We start from the raw sequence: 18,048 nt of genomic DNA, 5'->3' as shown, positions 1-18,048 counted from the left end.
TCGCAACGGTAAATTTACAACGCTTACAATAACAGCAAAAGCAGCAGCAACAACAACAACAACCTACGCCAACATGTAAAGTTCTAAAGCGAAAGATAAACAGCAAAGCGAAAATTAAAACTAGCAACAACAACAACAACAACAAGAACAAAAAACGAGAAGATCAACAAACGTCAAACGTCAGCGGCAGGCAGCAACAACAAATATCAACAAACTACTTTGTATTTATAATTATTATCGCAACCTGAGTATCTGTGTGAGCGTATCTCACGGATACTACACACACTCGCTTACACACTCACACACATTTGGCTTTGCGCAAACTATTTAGAACGTGTAAATTGAACAGAAAAAAAAACGAAATACAGCGGAAAAAAAAACTATTTCGCTTACAGCTGAGCGTTGAGCGGCGACAGAGCAGTCGACTGCTCTGCCAGCGTCGCCGTCTCGCACGATAAGGCGCCACTAACTGAAAGTTGAAGGCCATTACTGATACGCCCCGTGCGCCTCATAAGTATATATTACTCTTTTTTTTTCATACTTTTACACTTGATGGAGGTGTTTTGGCTAAGAGGCGAGGTTTGAGGGGGTCTAAGGGAGATATTTGTTATAGGAGATATATATTCTTTATTTAGTTTTATATAGAATTACATTTTTAAATGGTTTACTGAGATTAATAAACATTTTTGGTGTGAAATTGCTTTTATACATAATATAGAAATATATATTAAAGTAATAACTAATAAGATTTAATAAGATCCGACTTATTTTGGCTCATCTTTCAAGATCTTAGTTTTAATACTGTTTTGATATGATATTATGATAAACCAAGTATGGGGTTATACGAAGTTTTGTTTACATTAATGGTAAGAAATCTGTCTTATAGATATAGTTTTAGTTATTGAAAGCAAGATTGAAATCATAACAGAGAGCAAGTTTTAAATCTACTTAGCAGGTACCATTATATGATTTATTCCGATAATAATAGTTCGACTTACAGAGATTTCTTTTACGGAAGATTTCAAGTTACAAGAAGTTAAACTGTTTAAGCTTTTTATCGATTAAAACCGCATTATAAACCAAGTCATTATAAGGAACTCTATGATTAGCTAAAAATCAGCTGAATATATAACTTACCTTACCTTACTTTTCAACCCGACCATTCCATATAAAAAGGGTACTACACATTCGGTTACTTTGCTAACCCTTTTATTTGCCTACTGTGTGACTGGCAGTTAGCGTTGATTATCTAAGTTTGCTGTTGACGCGTGACAAAATGTTTTTTTTTCCCATTAAAATTGTTTTCTTGGGCCGTTGCTGCTGCTCCCGCTTATCTGTAGTATCTTGGGTTTTTGTATCTGCATCTTGATATTGATTCGCTAAGCGTTACAGCAACACGTTTCAGCTGATGAGCGGCATTTAACATATTGCGCAATTTGCTGATCGTACCGCCTATGCCCCGCCCCCACTCTGCTACCAGCGCTGATAAGCGAGCAAGAAAAAAAAAAAAGTGATATTTTTAAACAATTTACGTAAGCAACGACGGGCGGACGCTACTTTTGTTTGAAAGTAAAAGTTCTCATTAATTAAACAGAACAACCGCTGTTGTTTGCATTCATAGCAAATTTGCATTGAAAACGCAAGTGTAAATAAAAACTGCAATCGCATGCAACGCCGGCGCCGGCGTCGACGTTGACGTTGACTTCTACGCCGACTGCGAACTGCCGCCCGTCAACGAAAACGAAATTGAATGAAAAAAAAGAAACAATTTATAAAAAGCACAATACGTCGAAATTGCTGGGTTTGTGTTTTTTTTTTCTTTTTGGCGCCGGCGCTGACTACGTTGCGTTCTATTTTTTTTTTTTTTTTTTTTTTTTTTTTCATTTCAACTTCTCACCGACTTTGTAAATAAATGGCCAGAAAAAGTTATTAAGAAAAAAATGAAGCTAGAATGACACAATTAAAAGAGATTTCATATTTACAAAATGATTTATGGGCGACGAAAGTTTATTCAGTGACAGCCGGACAAACCGGATTGCAGGAAATGCTAAATGAAATGAACTTTTTAGGGCATTTCTTTTGGAATTTAAAATGTTTTTGGTTTTATATAATATTTAATTTAATTGTGAAACTAAATAGTTCGACTTTAAACCTGAACTGATAGTAATTACCCAAAAAGTACACAAATTTCACAAAATTCTTACTTAGCTGATAAATATACTTAATCTTTACAAAGTCTTTTGTCGTTTCTAATTTATTTTCATTTCCGTGAGTCAGTCTCAACTGGTTTGAGTGACAATCAAAAAAGATATCTTTTGGGTTTCCCTTTCTTTATTATGGGTGGAGTATTTATGAACTTTGTGTAGTTCTATCATAAATTATGGCTTATCAAATAACTATAAAAATACCTAAAGTTGGAGAGAAAGTATATAAATAAGTTATAAATAAAATAAAATGTATAACAAATACAAAGTAAATCTCGAAGAACACGTGACTGAATCATAACACAAAAAACAAAAACAAACTGCAAACTTACAAATTCAATTCACTTAAATTTAAATTTCAAAAACTGAATGCACAACTTTGACTTGCGAAATGTTTTCAAATTCAAAATACAAATTGAATAATGCAAAAAACAAAATAAACAAATACAAAAACTTTTAAACCCTTTAACAAAAAAAAAAAGAAAAATAACAAGAGAATGCAAAAAGTTGTGGGCGAATGAAAACGAAAGTTTACTTTAAAAGAGATTTTAGTTTTTTCATTCCAAAAAACAAAGAAAAAACAAGAGAGGGTGGGTGGGTGTCGGTGGTAGAGAGTAAGGGAGACCAAAGATCGCCAATAAAAAACGCTTACGACAGCGGATCCCACACGCACACAAGCTGTAATTGTTATTATTGCCAAAGTATACATATAAGTACATATAACCGAACGATCTAATCTCTCTCGCACGCGCGCACCCACTCTTCCTCTGTCTCTCTCTCTCTCTCTGCTTTTTCCCTTCTCTATCTTGCCGCATTAGCCTCTCTCTTTCACTCACTCCATTGAATGCCTCTTTCTCACGGTCAGCATTTCAGTTTGCGAAAAAGTTCTTTGACGTTTTGTTTATTTATTTTGTTAAGCGGCAAGCGTCGCCGGCAAAAGCTTAAAGCTTTCATTCTCTTTCGTTTTCCCTCTTTTTTTAATGGGTATTTGTAGAACTTGGGAGTATATACATTCTGCAGAATTTTGTAATATTTTTGATTTAATTTTTATAAAAATATTAAAATTTTTATTTTTATTTAACTTTAGGTTATAAAGACTAAGGGTTTATATGTTCTAGAATTTTAGGCAGTTTTTTATATATATTTTTAAAAATGTTTATATTCTGATATAAGAACTTAAAAAAACAGTTATTTAGAGAAAGATACTTTAAGAACCACATTAAATAGTTATCTTAGTGTAATTTTGTCTGATAAACAAGGTTGATCTGTTCTGTAAGCTCAATTACAGCATTTTCCAGGTTACTTAATAGTCGTAGAACTCCCTTTAATAGCTCAGAGTAGTTAAATTTAGAATCCAAGCAGCATTGCAGCGAAAAACAAAAGTACTTCTTATCAAATTCCTCACAGGCCCCACTCCCTTATCCTCTGTCTTACCCCCTATTTAACCTACACCAGAACTTTGACCAAAGGCCGTTAAGATTAGGGGCAGCTAGTGGGATTCCAGGCAATTGTAATAAAGAAATATCAACATAAAACTCTATTCTTAGTTAGTCAGTGCGTGTAAGTGGATGTGTGAGAGTGAGAGTAAGAGAGGGCTCAATAAATTTAACGATAGATAAGCCTCAAAATACCATCCATTATGCCACACCAAGCCCTTCTATCCGGTGGCATGTCAAGCAAATTTGCATGGATTGCTGTTCGTCGTATTTGGCCGAGTAATTAACAGTTAGCCAGCAGCCAAACATGGCGGCAACATGGCCAAATGGCAATTAACACTCTAATACAGATGCAACTGTTCAGTTTTGTGCGAGTTTGTGGAGTTGGTGGATTTTGCCACCGCAACAGCAACAGCAAAAACAGAACCAACAACAATAACAACAACAACGTGCGGTTTTGTTATCGGTTACCGGAAATGCAATAAATAATTGAGAACAGCCCCAAGCATTTGGCAATTGTAATGAGCAATTGTGTTCAATGACAAATTATCATTGGTATTTCTTGTATACACATACGTTACACGCACGCCCACAATTGGGCGGGCGATCGGCGATAACGATAACAAGTTCGAAAAGCGAAATTGCTTCCGTTTCCGGTTCCGCTTTGAGTACACAAAATAGAACGTACCGAAGAGAAATACTATAGTCTGGGCTATAAAGTTTGGCATTTTTACTTGATGTTATCAAATGGGTTTTACCAAAAAAAAAGCTTTAATTTGTTTCTTTCTTTAAAAATAAATAAAAATTTTAAATGCTTATTATTCTTTTGTTTTGATTTATATTTTTATGTTTTGGGAATAACCAAAGTCTTTATGACAAAAGTAAAGACAAGTTAATTAAATTTAAGAAACTTGAATAGTCATTTCCTTGTTACAAGAACTTGTTTTGCCATTTGTTAAATTCCAAATAATTTAATATAATCTAATAATAATAATACTTATTAAACCTTATATTAATAAAATTCTTTTCCATTTTTTAGGTACAACACTGACCAAGGAGCGATGGACCAGCAATTCTGCTTGCGCTGGAACAATCATCCCACAAATTTGACCGGCGTTCTAACCTCGCTGCTGCAGCGGGAGGCGCTATGCGATGTCACGCTCGCCTGCGAAGGCGAAACAGTCAAGGTGCGTCTTTAAATTATCTTGTAATATATATTTGAAAAACTAATTTAATTTTATATTTGTTTTTTAGGCTCACCAAACCATACTGTCAGCCTGCAGTCCGTACTTCGAGACGATTTTCCTACAGAACCAGCATCCACATCCCATCATCTACTTGAAAGATGTCAGATACTCAGAGATGCGCTCTCTGCTCGACTTCATGTACAAGGGCGAGGTCAACGTGGGTCAGAGTTCGCTGCCCATGTTTCTCAAAACGGCCGAGAGCCTGCAGGTGTGTGTTGATCGAGGGTTTAAATTCTTTTTAAAGTTAATCAAGCTTAAAAAAGAGTAAATTCTTAACAACTTTCATAGTTAACGACGTTAAGATCCTATAACATTAAAGACAAACTTCAAAAATATTTTTAATTTAAACTTGAGAATGATAAAGCAAGGAAAATGGAACGACTTTGTAATAAGATAGTGTAATTTAAATAGCAAACTATCTTATAATGTCAAAAAATATTTTGCTTTGCTTTTTGGAAAGTATAGTATAAGGATCGAAGGCGCTAACTCTGAAATGAAAGTATTTAAGTTCCCTTTTATTTACCTAATCAAGAATTCTGGGAATACCCCAAATTGTATCAAAATGAAAAACACTAATAACTTGATATGAATTAATAATAAACTAAATATTATTTTTGGGACTTTTGCAGGTGCGCGGTCTCACAGATAACAACAATCTGAATTACCGCTCCGACTGCGACAAGCTGCGCGATTCGGCGGCCAGTTCGCCGACCGGCCGTGGACCGAGTAATTATACCGGCGGCCTAGGCGGCGCAGGCGGTGTAGCCGATGCGATGCGCGACTCCCGCGACTCCCTGCGATCCCGCTGCGAAAGGGATCTGCGTGATGAGCTAACGCAGCGCAGTAGCAGCAGCATGAGCGAACGCAGCTCGGCAGCAGCAGCAGCAGCGGCGGCTGCAGCAGCGGTAGCGGCTGCTGGCGGTAACGTAAACGCGGCAGCTGTCGCCTTGGGTTTGACAACGCCCACTGGCGGCGAACGATCTCCGAGCGTGGGCAGTGCCAGTGCTGCGGCGGCGGCAGCGGCGGTAGCAGCAGCAGTTGCAGCGGCCGCCAATCGTAGTGCTAGCGCCGATGGATGCAGCGATCGTGGTAGCGAGCGTGGAACTCTCGAACGAACGGATAGTCGCGATGATCTGTTGCAATTGGATTATAGCAACAAGGATAACAACAACAGCAACAGCAGTAGTACCGGCAACAACAACAACAACAGCAGCAACAACAATAACAACAACAATAGCAGCAGCAACAACAACAACAACAATAGAGAGCGCAACAATAGCAGAGAACGTGAAAGGGAGCGGGAGAGAGAACGCGAGCGGGACAGGGACAGGGAGCTGTCCACCACGCCGGTGGAGCAGCTGAGTAGTAGTAAGCGCAGACGTAAGAACTCATCATCCAACTGTGATAACTCGCTGTCCTCGAGCCATCAGGACAGGCACTACCCGCAGGACTCTCAGGTGAGCGATCAAAGTCATTTAACTTACTCCCATGGTTTATGTACAGTAGAACTTCTTTAACTTCAACTGACGGCTAATCAAACATAAATAAATATTAAAATTCATAATTTTAGCAATTTAAAATAGAGGTTTCAGTTTAGGTGAAGTTATAGAAGTTTGATTTTTATTCTAAGATATCTTTATTCATAGCTTGCGTATACTTAATTTTTAAAATATTGAAAAAATACGTATACGCCATGTTGTACACAGAGCTATGAGAATTTGAATTTCTTGTGTTACTAAATGTTAAAGTCTTTTTAATTAGTTTTTATGTGTTTAATGCTTTTAAAATCTTTTTAGGATAAGCTTTCAATTTCTGTTCTTAATAAGTTTGATTGCGTATACGTAATATAGTATGCAGAGTGTTCAACTTGTATTTCTGATGAATCGTTTTAGGATTTAAAATCAATCTAAAAGTAACTGGTTATATATTTATTAATGAGTTTAAATTTTCCGTTTACGTGATATAGTGACCAGAAAATTGACATTATAGGTTTTTAATGATTTTTATTTTAAAAATATGCTTTAAATTTTCAATGAATTTCTAGACTATGTTTAAATTAAACTAACAGACATTCTGGCTTTATTAATTAATGATTTCATTAAGAGCTTAAACAATCCAACAGAATTTATATTTATTTATCATCCCATTGAGAATAAAACCATCTTTTTTACCATTTACATTAAAAAAAAGAAGATTATTAACACATTCAGGCTTGTGCATATAATATTAGCTTAGGTCCCCCAAGCTAGCCTTCCGTGTTTATTTAATTGTTTTATTGGCCAGCTCTTTGCCCTCGTAATTAAATTACCTCTGTTTCTGGTTTTTTGTTTCCCACAAACATACCTAAACAATTTGCCAGCTCTCAGTCAGTCAGTCATTCAGTCCGCTGAGCAATTCCGCATTTGAAATTTAAAGCAATGGTTTTTGCTTTTTTTGCGGTAAAGTACGGTGTGTACTTTAATTGCCTGACAATTAAAATTAATTAGAAATTATCTCACATCCCCAAACAAGGCGTCAAATGCTTATTAGTTACAGCATAATAATGTTATTAAAATTGTAAACTGTTTGTTATTATTTTTAAATTAATTTTTTCAATTTATTTCGAGTATTCATTTAACACCTATGATTGTTTAGTTGGGATGGATAAGCAGTGAACTGTAACATTTATTTTTAGTAGTTTGTTTTTTCAGGATAAATAGGATCCCATTCCAGATTTCCTAGAAAAGTCATTGATTAATCTATAGCTCTTAATTCCCTATTTTTAGCCACTTATTTGTTTAAATACTAATAACTATTTCAAAAATTTATTTAACTTTGGATATGTTTTTAACTGTTTACCTTATCACTTAACATTTTGCCTCATAAAATCTGGAAAAACCCAGTTAGTGGGTAAACAGTGTCCCAAATCAAACTTACAGATATCTATATTGGGCACACCATCCTCTTCTTCGACCTTCGTGCCAAATTGCCATAAGCTTGCCAAACTTTTCACTTATCGGTGGGCGAGAGAAGGCGGCAGCAGCAGCAGCTGTAGGCGAACAAACAAACAAACAATATCAACATTTATGTTTGGCATTTGCGATACGATGGGCACACGCTCCACTCGCTCACATGACTGCGGTATCAACTGTGGCCGCTGATCTGCGATCAAATAGTGCTGCGCTGGTGTTTTTGGCAGCTATTTCTGGCCGTTATCAGTGGTCGTCAAGTTTTTTGTGGGCCCGGCACGTGCCGCTCTCCCTTTCATTTGCTTAGTCTCTCTCTCTTTTTTTATCTGGGTGCCTCACGTGCTGTGTGGGTGGTTGGTGTTTTATACTTTTTTGAAAAGTTTTAACATTTTAAACAAATTTTATGATATTTTTTTTCAGATTTTTAAGTATTTTTAAGCAGCTTAATTATATTTTGATATTGCCAGTAGATTGTTATGATTTCATAAAGATTATTATAGCTTGAAAAGGATATTAGAAAAGCGACTTATCTTCATCAGAGAATCATACATTTTTCTTGTAGCTGTGAGGGTATGAACACTTCGGCTTTTCCTCTTTCTGAATACATAATTTAGTACTTATATTAGTTAGATATTTATTTATAAAATTATTGAGCCAAAGAATTGTTAAAAAACTATTTTTTTAATGTCTTTTATAATTATAACTTCTAATAATTATTCAATATTTTTTCCAGGCCAACTTCAAGTCGAGTCCCGTGCCCAAAACGGGCGGCAGCACATCGGAGTCAGAGGACGCCGGCGGTCGCCATGATTCGCCCCTATCGATGACCACCAGCGTTCACCTGGGCGGTGGCGGAAATGTAGGTGCAGCCAGTGCCCTGAGCGGTCTGAGCCAGTCCTTGAGTATCAAGCAGGAGCTGATGGACGCCCAGCAACAGCAGCAGCATCGCGAACACCATGTGGCCCTGCCCCCAGATTACTTGCCGGTAAGTTAAAGACAGTCAGATCAGATTAGTTACAGAGCATATAGTATATGAAATTTTGATTGAATTTCGAATTATGATTTTGTTGCTGCATCGTTTAGTTTGTTAAGGTTTTTTCTTTTTTTGAACCGGTTCTTTCGATGGTTCCAGCTACTGTACAGAACATTCTTGTAAAGCCTTTTTGTTAATCAATCATCTCTATAACTCTAAGCTAGCCAATTGCAAAATGCTTCCCAAGAACATATACATGAGACAAGCGCTCAAGCTGACCATTATTAAAAAAGAAATTGTATACTTTTAAAATTTAAGTAAAGAAAAGTTGAAAATAGAATGAAAATCTAGCAAAATGGGAGCAGAACGAAGGATTGGTGAATTGCGTTTAATTGAATTTTCCAAATTCGAAGCGGAATATCGGCCAAAGAAAAAGAAAAAATCTCAACAATGCTGCGCGCCTCAAGCAAAAAAAAAAAAAAACGAAGAAAGTAAAGTAAAAGTAAAGTAAAGACCAGAAAATCCTTCCTTCTATCAGATCCATGTTTTGCCAACACACACAATTTTCTCAATTCTGCCGTGTAGGTGAAAAAGTCAGAGGCGTTCTTAGGTAGCAGTGGCAACAAGTCCATGCACCAAATGCTCTTGCACCAGGCGGTGGAGGCACAGCTGAAAAGTTTGCACCTGCATTATCAGAACGAGGGCTTGGATTCGGCAATGCAAAGATTGCTGGCACAGCAGCAACATCAGGAGCAACAGCAGCAACACCAGCACCAGCCAGTGGGAAAATCCCTAATCCCAGCCGTGACAGCATCGGTATCCACTGGTGGAAGCTCTCGGAAAAGTGGTCGCTTTAGGGCCAACTGGTTGTACCAATTCGAGTGGCTGCAATACGATGAGCGGGCCAATACCATGTTCTGTCGACATTGCCGCAAATGGAGCGGTGAGCTGGCCGATATACGTACCTCCTTTGTCGAAGGCAACTCCAATTTCCGCCTGGAGATCGTCAATCATCATAACAAATGCAAATCACATCGCCTATGCTACGAACGTGAACTGCAAGAACAGATGCAACATCCAGTGCCAAGTGGTAGTTCAGGTGGCAACACGAAGCGACGTTCCCCCGACATTATCACCATAAATGTTGGCAAGGACACGGCATAGAGACAGGTCCTCGGAAGGGATACTAAACACACACACCGCTCAGGATTAGCCTTAGGCCATAGCATTAAACTTTGTTAATCAAATAAATTTACGAAATATAAACTTTATGTTTAGGAAACTAAGAATTTGGCAGAAGCTGTGAGAAAAAAAGGCAGCTTGTTGCAATGGCAAAAAAATGAACAATAAAATGAGAAGCATTAATAAAAGGAATTAATTATGTTAAGAAAAGTTTGAAGGCATTTTGCAATTGGTTTAGAAATATGAGGCTTAGGTGTTAGTCTAAACTTTAAAAATGTTAGAAAAAGGCTTTTAAAGGAAACCTTTGCAGTTCTTATTAAAATTCTAATGATGATATTTCATAATTCACTTTTTCAAAATATAAACTTTTGTTTCCAAAAATATGTTTAAAGAATCATCTTTCCTATTTTCATAGCTATTAAAAAAGTGTTTATGATTTAAATTTGTGGATGAAAAAGCTGACTTTTGTTTTTTTTTTATTAAATCAATTAAAAATTTAACAACAAAAACGATTGAAAGCATGGTTTATGGTTGCTTTTTTACTTTCCTAAGATATTAAGCAAGCCCTAACAGAAATTTAAATATATATTACCGCATCTTCTTTAGACTTACTATATCCCCTTTACCCTTTCTCCACAAAAAATGTATTTCTGCTACCGCAGAGCTCTGCTCTGAAGATGCATGCGGAGGACATGTCAACGCTGCTGACGCAGCATGCCTTGCAAGCGGCAGATGCCCGGGATGAGCATAACGATGCCAAACAGCTGCAGCTGGACCAGACGGACAATATTGACGGTAAGTTTGTCGAACGCTAAAAACATTGCCATTTAGCCATTTAGCCTTAGCCAGAACCGAGCTAGCACCACTACTACAACTACAATTACTACTACAAGTAAAAAAAAACCACACACAAAAAAGAATCTTCTTCTCTCTGAGCTTTTGAATACCTAACGCACTCGAAAAAAAAAATACCAAAAGAATCTCTCTTTTTACCTTATGTAACTATATATTGCGTATGTAATTTGTTATTAGCTTTTGGTTGATATATACAACTTCTTCTTTTTTTTTGGTATTCGTTAAACCAACTTTGTTTCCAACCATGCGTTCAAGAAAAGCGAGAAAAACCCTTCCAAAAAAAATTATAAATAATATTATATACATATTGAGAAACTGTAAAGAAAATTGTAGAAAATTTGTAGCTTGATTTCTGTTCCTTTCCTCTGGCCCCCTTGCCCAGTAATTAAAATCTAACCCAAAGGAGAAAACTATTCTAATATATAGTTAAGTAGATTAAATCCCCTGGAGAAAATAGCCCCCAGAAACATCGGAAAATAAAGATATAAATTGGAGAATGATTAAGGATATACTGTACTCGCATTGATCTGTTAATAAAACCAATCAGTCTTCAAATTATATATTTATTTTCTGATTCTGACTTCCTGCATGCATTAAATTACACCCTCAAACTACTCCCTTCCTCATTTTTCCTACAACCCTGAGACAAGTAATTTTTAGACTTATTTTGTATGCTTTTTGTAAGTACAGTACCTTTATTTGTGCTATGTATTTATCGATATTATTCCGAATGATAGATCCTAAGAGAAGTAAGTCCCAAAGTGCTAGCTAGAGCAACAGATCAACACCTCTCCTACCAGAATATCTCTCTACATGCATATCTTTATTATTTCGTTGTTTGTCGTAAATTATGGTATTATCTATATTGATATATATAATATATATACTTAAATCTAGCTTTTAGGATGAGTTTCCCATTTTAGCCTAGGACTGGATCGTGGTTTCGATTGCGATTCTAGTCTTTTGTCGTATGTTTGCCGCATGTTGCATGTTTTATGACGCCTATACATAGACATAGACACACACACACACACATATATATACCTTCCCACACCATCACATACACACACATATATACATGTTTTAAGTATTTATTTATTTTAATTTTATATGTATTATTTAAAAGACTTATCGATTGACTTCACAAACTTCATGCTGCCATAACTAGTCATAAGTCAGTTCAAAAAATTCCCAAAAACAACAACAAAATCCAATTAGCTTTTAGAACAAAATGCCTCCGTTGTCATTCAACAAAAAAACTTAAGAATTTTAGCTCAATTGGCGAACACAACAAAAACAACAAACAAAAACCAAAACACTTATAAATATTAAAAAAAAAAAAAAAACAAATAATCATACAATATAAACATTTAACAAATTTCAAATTCAAAATAATTTCATTAGATACACGCGTAGCGCTTTCTGTTTGAATTTTTCCCAATTTAATTTCCCTTTCTTATTATTAAATTATTTTTAATTTTCTTTTTCCATGCCTCACTGCTGAAAAATTGAAATACCAAATAAATAAACATGAAAACCCTCTAAAATTTTTCCAAATCTCTTTTCGTCTTTAATGTTGCAACTTATTGTCTAAGAAATGGAAACGAAACCAAAAAGCAAGCAAACAAAAAAATATATAATATTTTCAGTGTGATTACGAAAAACTACAAAAAAAAATATATATAAAAACTGCTTCAAAAATCGATGTGTTCTTTTTTCCGTTATTTCCACACACACACAAACACTAGCCCACCCACACAAAAACACACTCACCTAAACACACACACACACACACACACACATACAAACACACACAGATACAGACTGTACTTTTCCCTCTTTTGGATATTTCTACTAACATTGCTGCATTTATGATTTGATGTGAAGAATCCGTTGAACCATATTTTGTCACACTGTTTTTTAACGAGATAACTGTAACTGACTGTCTGTGTTTTTTCAATTGGTTTTTCTGCCAAGCTAACTAAGTGTATTCCAACTATCTTTCTTTTGCCTACTCTCTTTCTAATTCTCTCTCTATCTCTATCTCTCTCTCTCTCTCTGTCGCTCTCTATCTGTACTGTAACTGTATGTGTGTGTGTGTGTGTGCGTTAATGCTTGTGTCTGTGTGTGTTGCACATATCCTTTATTGAAAAGTTTAAACGAGAGCAGCCGCCAAAACATAACGGTAAAGTGTAAAAGGAGAGCGACAAAATTCGCACATTGGCTCCACCTATTACTTAAATTTTGAATGAAATTAAATCGAAATTGAAATTGAAAATGAAATTGAAATTGAAATTGAAATTGAAATTGAATTACCTTACAGCTAAAAAAGAAAAATAAAAACCCCCGCACCCAGCGCCCAAAAAACCCCCTCACCACCTTCAAAAACCAACAAAAATCAAAAAAAAAAAAAGAACTGGAATTTGCTAATATAACAAAACGAAAAGAGTGTAATAATATAAAACCAAAACAGAAATATATCTATATATAAATATACATAAAAACACCAATCAAAACTTTACCTAAAAATCTGTTGCAACATTGAAGTACTAAAACGAAAGTTATCCCATAAAAAAAAAAAAAAAACAAAAGAAAACCAATATATTATTGTGTATGAGAAATGTATTATAAAGATCTGAAAAAAAAGAAATGCCAGACTATATATTATGATAAGCCCAACCGATCAAAAATTGTTGATGCCACAAAATGACACACGAAACCAAAGTTGTTTTACATTGATTTTGTTTTTACTTAATTATGATTTATCCCAAAATCCGTTTCACACTGTTCACACTGTTGATTGATTGATTGATTGATTGATTTGCTTTGATGCAAAGTATACTTAATTTTAGCTGAATTGTTATTTCTTAGAGCTATAAAGTCCTGCCGATCCGAAACGATGCCGCCTTAGCTTTTAAGTCCAGCCTTGATTTGATTTGTTTTGTGTTTTTTTTTCTCCACAGACTATGCCAAACCGTATGATTAAGACTCTTGATTTGATTTGAATTGATTCCACTTCCAATACACGCCCACCTTCGATCGATCTGTATATTATGATTTCCAGGCTTCGCTATATTTTTCCCTCAGCCTCGATCCTTATATCCATTACCCTTGCTGGTCCTTGTGTTTATTGCCTTACGTTATATATATATCTGATTTTGGCCATTATACACACATTCCAAAACAAAGTTTGTTCCGAAATCGAAACGAAATGGAAATGTACCAGAAATGTCCCAAAAAATTACCTCACATTTGAATCTAGTTTCGTAGCTTTTACTCCATTCTTCTTGCATATTCCCTAAAAAGAAATCACTGCCACCTAGAATGTCCTTTAGGGTATACCAGTATTAGGGTGAGCCGATATATATTAAATAGAAATTTTTGATATTAAAACAAACATTTCAACTTAAAACTCATCTTTATTTATTTAAAAAAAGTATTACTTATTCCGATTAGCTTTTATATTGCTATTTCAAAAGTAATGTTTTAGAAATATATCAGTCAAGAAAACACAAATCTTTTAAAATTATTTGAATTTAGAATCTAAATTTTATTACTTTTTGTTTTTATAGGATAAACAAGTTAGAGTTTGCCTATTAAATAACTTTCCAAAAGCAAAACTGGTTCACCCTAATTGGTACATTTTTTAACAACACCTTTATATACACCCCAGTTTTTTTTTGCCTTCCTCTTTTTTTTTTTGGCTACTTAGTTGAAATTTTAGACATAATCCACACCCACCGTATACACACACCCGAATACCATTTGGCCTTTTAGTCCACTGTGCGCATGGAATGCAAGAGAAGCGCGATCGAGTCCTTTGCCTCCTCATCTCTATATCCACCCTTCAGTTCCTACCCCCACAGTGATGACGCCTAATATGAACCAAGCAAATGTTTGCAGGTCGCGTCAAGTGTTTTATCAGTAAGCACGACCGAAGTCATCCGGATGGGATTCGGGAACTGGATCGAGAACGGGAACGAGATCGAGAACGAGAACGGGAGCACGATGATCAAGGTGGCATTATCGATGAGGTGGTAGTGGATCATGATCGTGACATGGATGCAGAAGAGGATCTGGAATCGGCGGAGGACATTAAGGAGGCAGCCTACCATGCTGCGCCGCCAAAATATAGAAGAGCCGTTGTCTACGCTCCTCCACATCCCGACGAGGAAGCTGCTTCTGCTTTGGGTTCCGAGATTTATGTGGATAGTGGCTATAACTGCGAGTATAAATGCAAGGAGCTCAATATGCGTGCCATACGATGCAGTCGCCAGCAACACCTAATGTCCCATTATCCGCCACACCACCCGCATCACCACCGATCCCTAATGGATTGCCCAGCGGAGGCTGCCTACTCACCACCCGTGGCCAGCAATCAGGCCTACATGAGCAGCAATGGTGCAGTGCAGCAGTTGGATTTAAGCAGTTATCATGGCCATGGTAGTCATCACCACCATCATCCGTCTCCTTTGCCAATGGCACCAGCACCACCCCCAAGTCACTCGCAAGGCTCACCACACTATCCAACCGCCTCGGGATCAGGATCTGTATCGGTTTCAATATCAGGATCTGGATCGGGATCAGCCATATCTGCCCCAGCTTCGGTTTCGGCTACCTCAGCGGTTTCCCCACAACCCAGTTCCAGTTCCACTGGATCCACATCATCGGCAGCAGCAGTGGCAGCAGCAGCTGCAGCGGCCGCAAATCGTCGAGATCACAATATCGATTACTCCACCCTGTTCGTTCAGTTATCGGGCACTTTGCCCACACTATACAGATGTGTTAGTTGCAACAAGATCGTGTCGAATCGATGGCATCATGCCAATATCCATCGGCCACAGAGTCACGAGTGTCCTGTTTGTGGGCAAAAATTTACGCGCAGGGATAATATGAAGGCCCATTGTAAGATCAAGCATGCGGACATCAAGGATCGATTCTTTAGCCACTATGTACATATGTGATCACTTCTCTAGGCAGGCAGGCAAAACAAATCAAATCAAACCGATTTAACAGATTGAAAGGTTTTCACAACTAGCGTGTTTTTAAGTATAATTCAAGAATCAAGCAAAACGTATACGTAATCTAGAGTGAGGAGCCAACAGCCATCAGTTGGATGTACATCTATATCTAATTATAAACCTTATAAAACAAATCAAATCTATGCTATTGTAGTAGTTGATTTCAAGACTTTAAACTATTTATTATTGTTAAAACGTCGAATCGAACCTCTAGATGCTTTTTTCGTAGGACACTAGCAAACCAAATGGATTATTATATATAATATATATCGATTATATAGAAATACCGCGACCAGTACTCAGTGAAGGGGAAACTTTGACAAGTATTATATGTAGAATTCCAATCGATTTCCGCGTCAGTTATTATTATTATCATTTTATTTACTTACTTAACATGTGCTGTAGTGAATGTTGACTAATTTTTGTTCGTGTCATTTTGTGCCATATTTAGCTAATCTCTCTTCTAGTCCATAGGCCCTAAGGTCGCAAGAAAGATAATTGAAATTTTAAAGGAAAGGAAATTTGTGAAAAAGCAACGAGTGAGGCAAGAAACAAAGAGACTTCAATTAAAGTTAAAAATATTATTTTTTTTTTGAAAAATTAGGTCCAACTTTTCTGTCTCACTTCTGATCAAATTCGTTTGGCAAAATCAAAAAATTCAGATAGCGTCCAGTTTCAAACCGTTTGGCCAGAGCCCCCAGAAAAACTATATATGTATGCATCGGTTAACTGAAGTTGGTCGCTATTCTGATCTATATCTTTGGCAAGACACCCACCGAAGTTGATTGGAGTTGCTAGCAATGCGTATGATTTATGAAGTTCAGTGCTTTGCTAAAGAACAAATTCAAATCAGATTTTATCGAGAAATGTACTTAAACACCAATCAAGCAATGAATCCAATTAATTAACACTTAAATACAGAAATACATAATGTGAAACGGATAAATCAATATTTAACATCTTTAACTTTACTTAATAAATCTCTTTCAAATCAAATTCCAGTTCTTTTCATTCAATAAAAAACCAATAACCGAAACAATCGTCCCCTAGGTACTAAAAGCAACTTAACACTATTTTTTAAAAATATATAAAAACATAAATTTATTTTCGAATCGATAAAAAAACAAATCAAAATTTTAAACAAATTTCAAACATCAAGCGCACTCTCTTAACGGTAAGTTGAAATTTCTAAGATCTATTTAAGCACAAAATACCTATCCCCCTCTAATTTAGACTTATGTTACCTAAGTTAAATATATATATATCTGATTTATGTATTATGATTTTAATTTAAAACGAAAAGCTACAAATTCGAACCAAACTAAAGAAAAAACAAACAAAAAAAAAACAGGAATTGGCCAAATGATTGAAAATTTGATTTAGTTCTTTAAACTTTTTTGAAACGAAACACTTGCCTCTACTCACTCACTCACTCGAATCTATCTATCTATCCTACTCTATAGCTCTATTTCTCTCTCCCTCTAAAAAAAACCAAAACTCGGTCTGTCTCACTCTGTCTTGTTCTCGCTCTATATATATAGTACTATATTGTATGCAGTCTGTCTCGTTCTGTTTTCATTTTTTGAGCGAGTTTTGTTTTTGTTTTGCCAGGCAGGAGGGGTGTTGAATGAAATGTGTTCGATAAACGATAAATGACGTTCGATGTTCGATATATCATATGCAAAATATGCCTTTTCTTATCGACGTTGCTGCGCTACAGTTTTTTCGTTTAGTCTTCATCCGATATCAATCATATATTATTTTTACTTGTTTTTGTCTCATATTTTTTAACCCCATCTGCGTTTTTTTGGCCCTCCACTGACCCCTGACCCCTGTCTCTCTCCCCATTTATGTACATTCACCAATACAATAAACACCAAACCCCTCCGAAAATGTCGACTAAAGTGACAAACAAATTAGACACTAATACGGTTCTTGGGCTCTCTTGACAAGAAAATTAACAACAAAGAAGCTGAAAAAGAAAAACAAAAAAAACTGAATCTGGAACCAAACAATCGATCATTTATTAAACAAATAAATAGAAAATTAATTATTAGATTTTACTTAAGTGTCTGAACACGAATCATTTGCACATACACGTACATAAAAATACATTAAATATAATTTGGTTTGGGCTCCTCAATATCCAATATCAGTCGCCCCCACCACCGATTATTGTAAA

At 36.0% G+C, this 18,048-nt stretch overlaps 1 protein-coding gene across 8 annotated transcripts in view; it reads left to right on the top strand.

Moving 5' to 3' along the window:
* Positions 1–18,048, top strand: part of LOC108116856 (sex determination protein fruitless) — a 142,006-nt gene that overhangs the window by 113,693 nt on the left and 10,265 nt on the right. For 4 of the 8 annotated variants that reach the window (XM_017228912.2, XM_017228911.2, XM_041818948.1 and 1 more), the window contains 6 exons: positions 4,680–4,827; positions 4,895–5,095; positions 5,517–6,344; positions 8,569–8,820; positions 10,653–10,785; positions 14,749–16,862. In XM_017228912.2, coding sequence (XP_017084401.2) covers positions 4,680–4,827; positions 4,895–5,095; positions 5,517–6,344; positions 8,569–8,820; positions 10,653–10,785; positions 14,749–15,809 — 2,623 coding nt within the window. In that variant the 3' untranslated portion in view covers positions 15,810–16,862. The other 4 variants (XM_017228914.2, XM_041818949.1, XM_017228916.2 and 1 more) reach the window with 3 other exon arrangements.

The sequence above is a fragment of the Drosophila eugracilis genome, unplaced genomic scaffold (genome assembly GCF_018153835.1).
Source record: "Drosophila eugracilis isolate 14026-0451.02 unplaced genomic scaffold, ASM1815383v1 contig_415, whole genome shotgun sequence".
NCBI classification, from domain to species: Eukaryota; Metazoa; Arthropoda; class Insecta; order Diptera; family Drosophilidae; genus Drosophila; species Drosophila eugracilis.
Note: the sequence above shows the minus strand (reverse complement) of the source record. Positions and strands in the feature narration are given on the sequence as shown.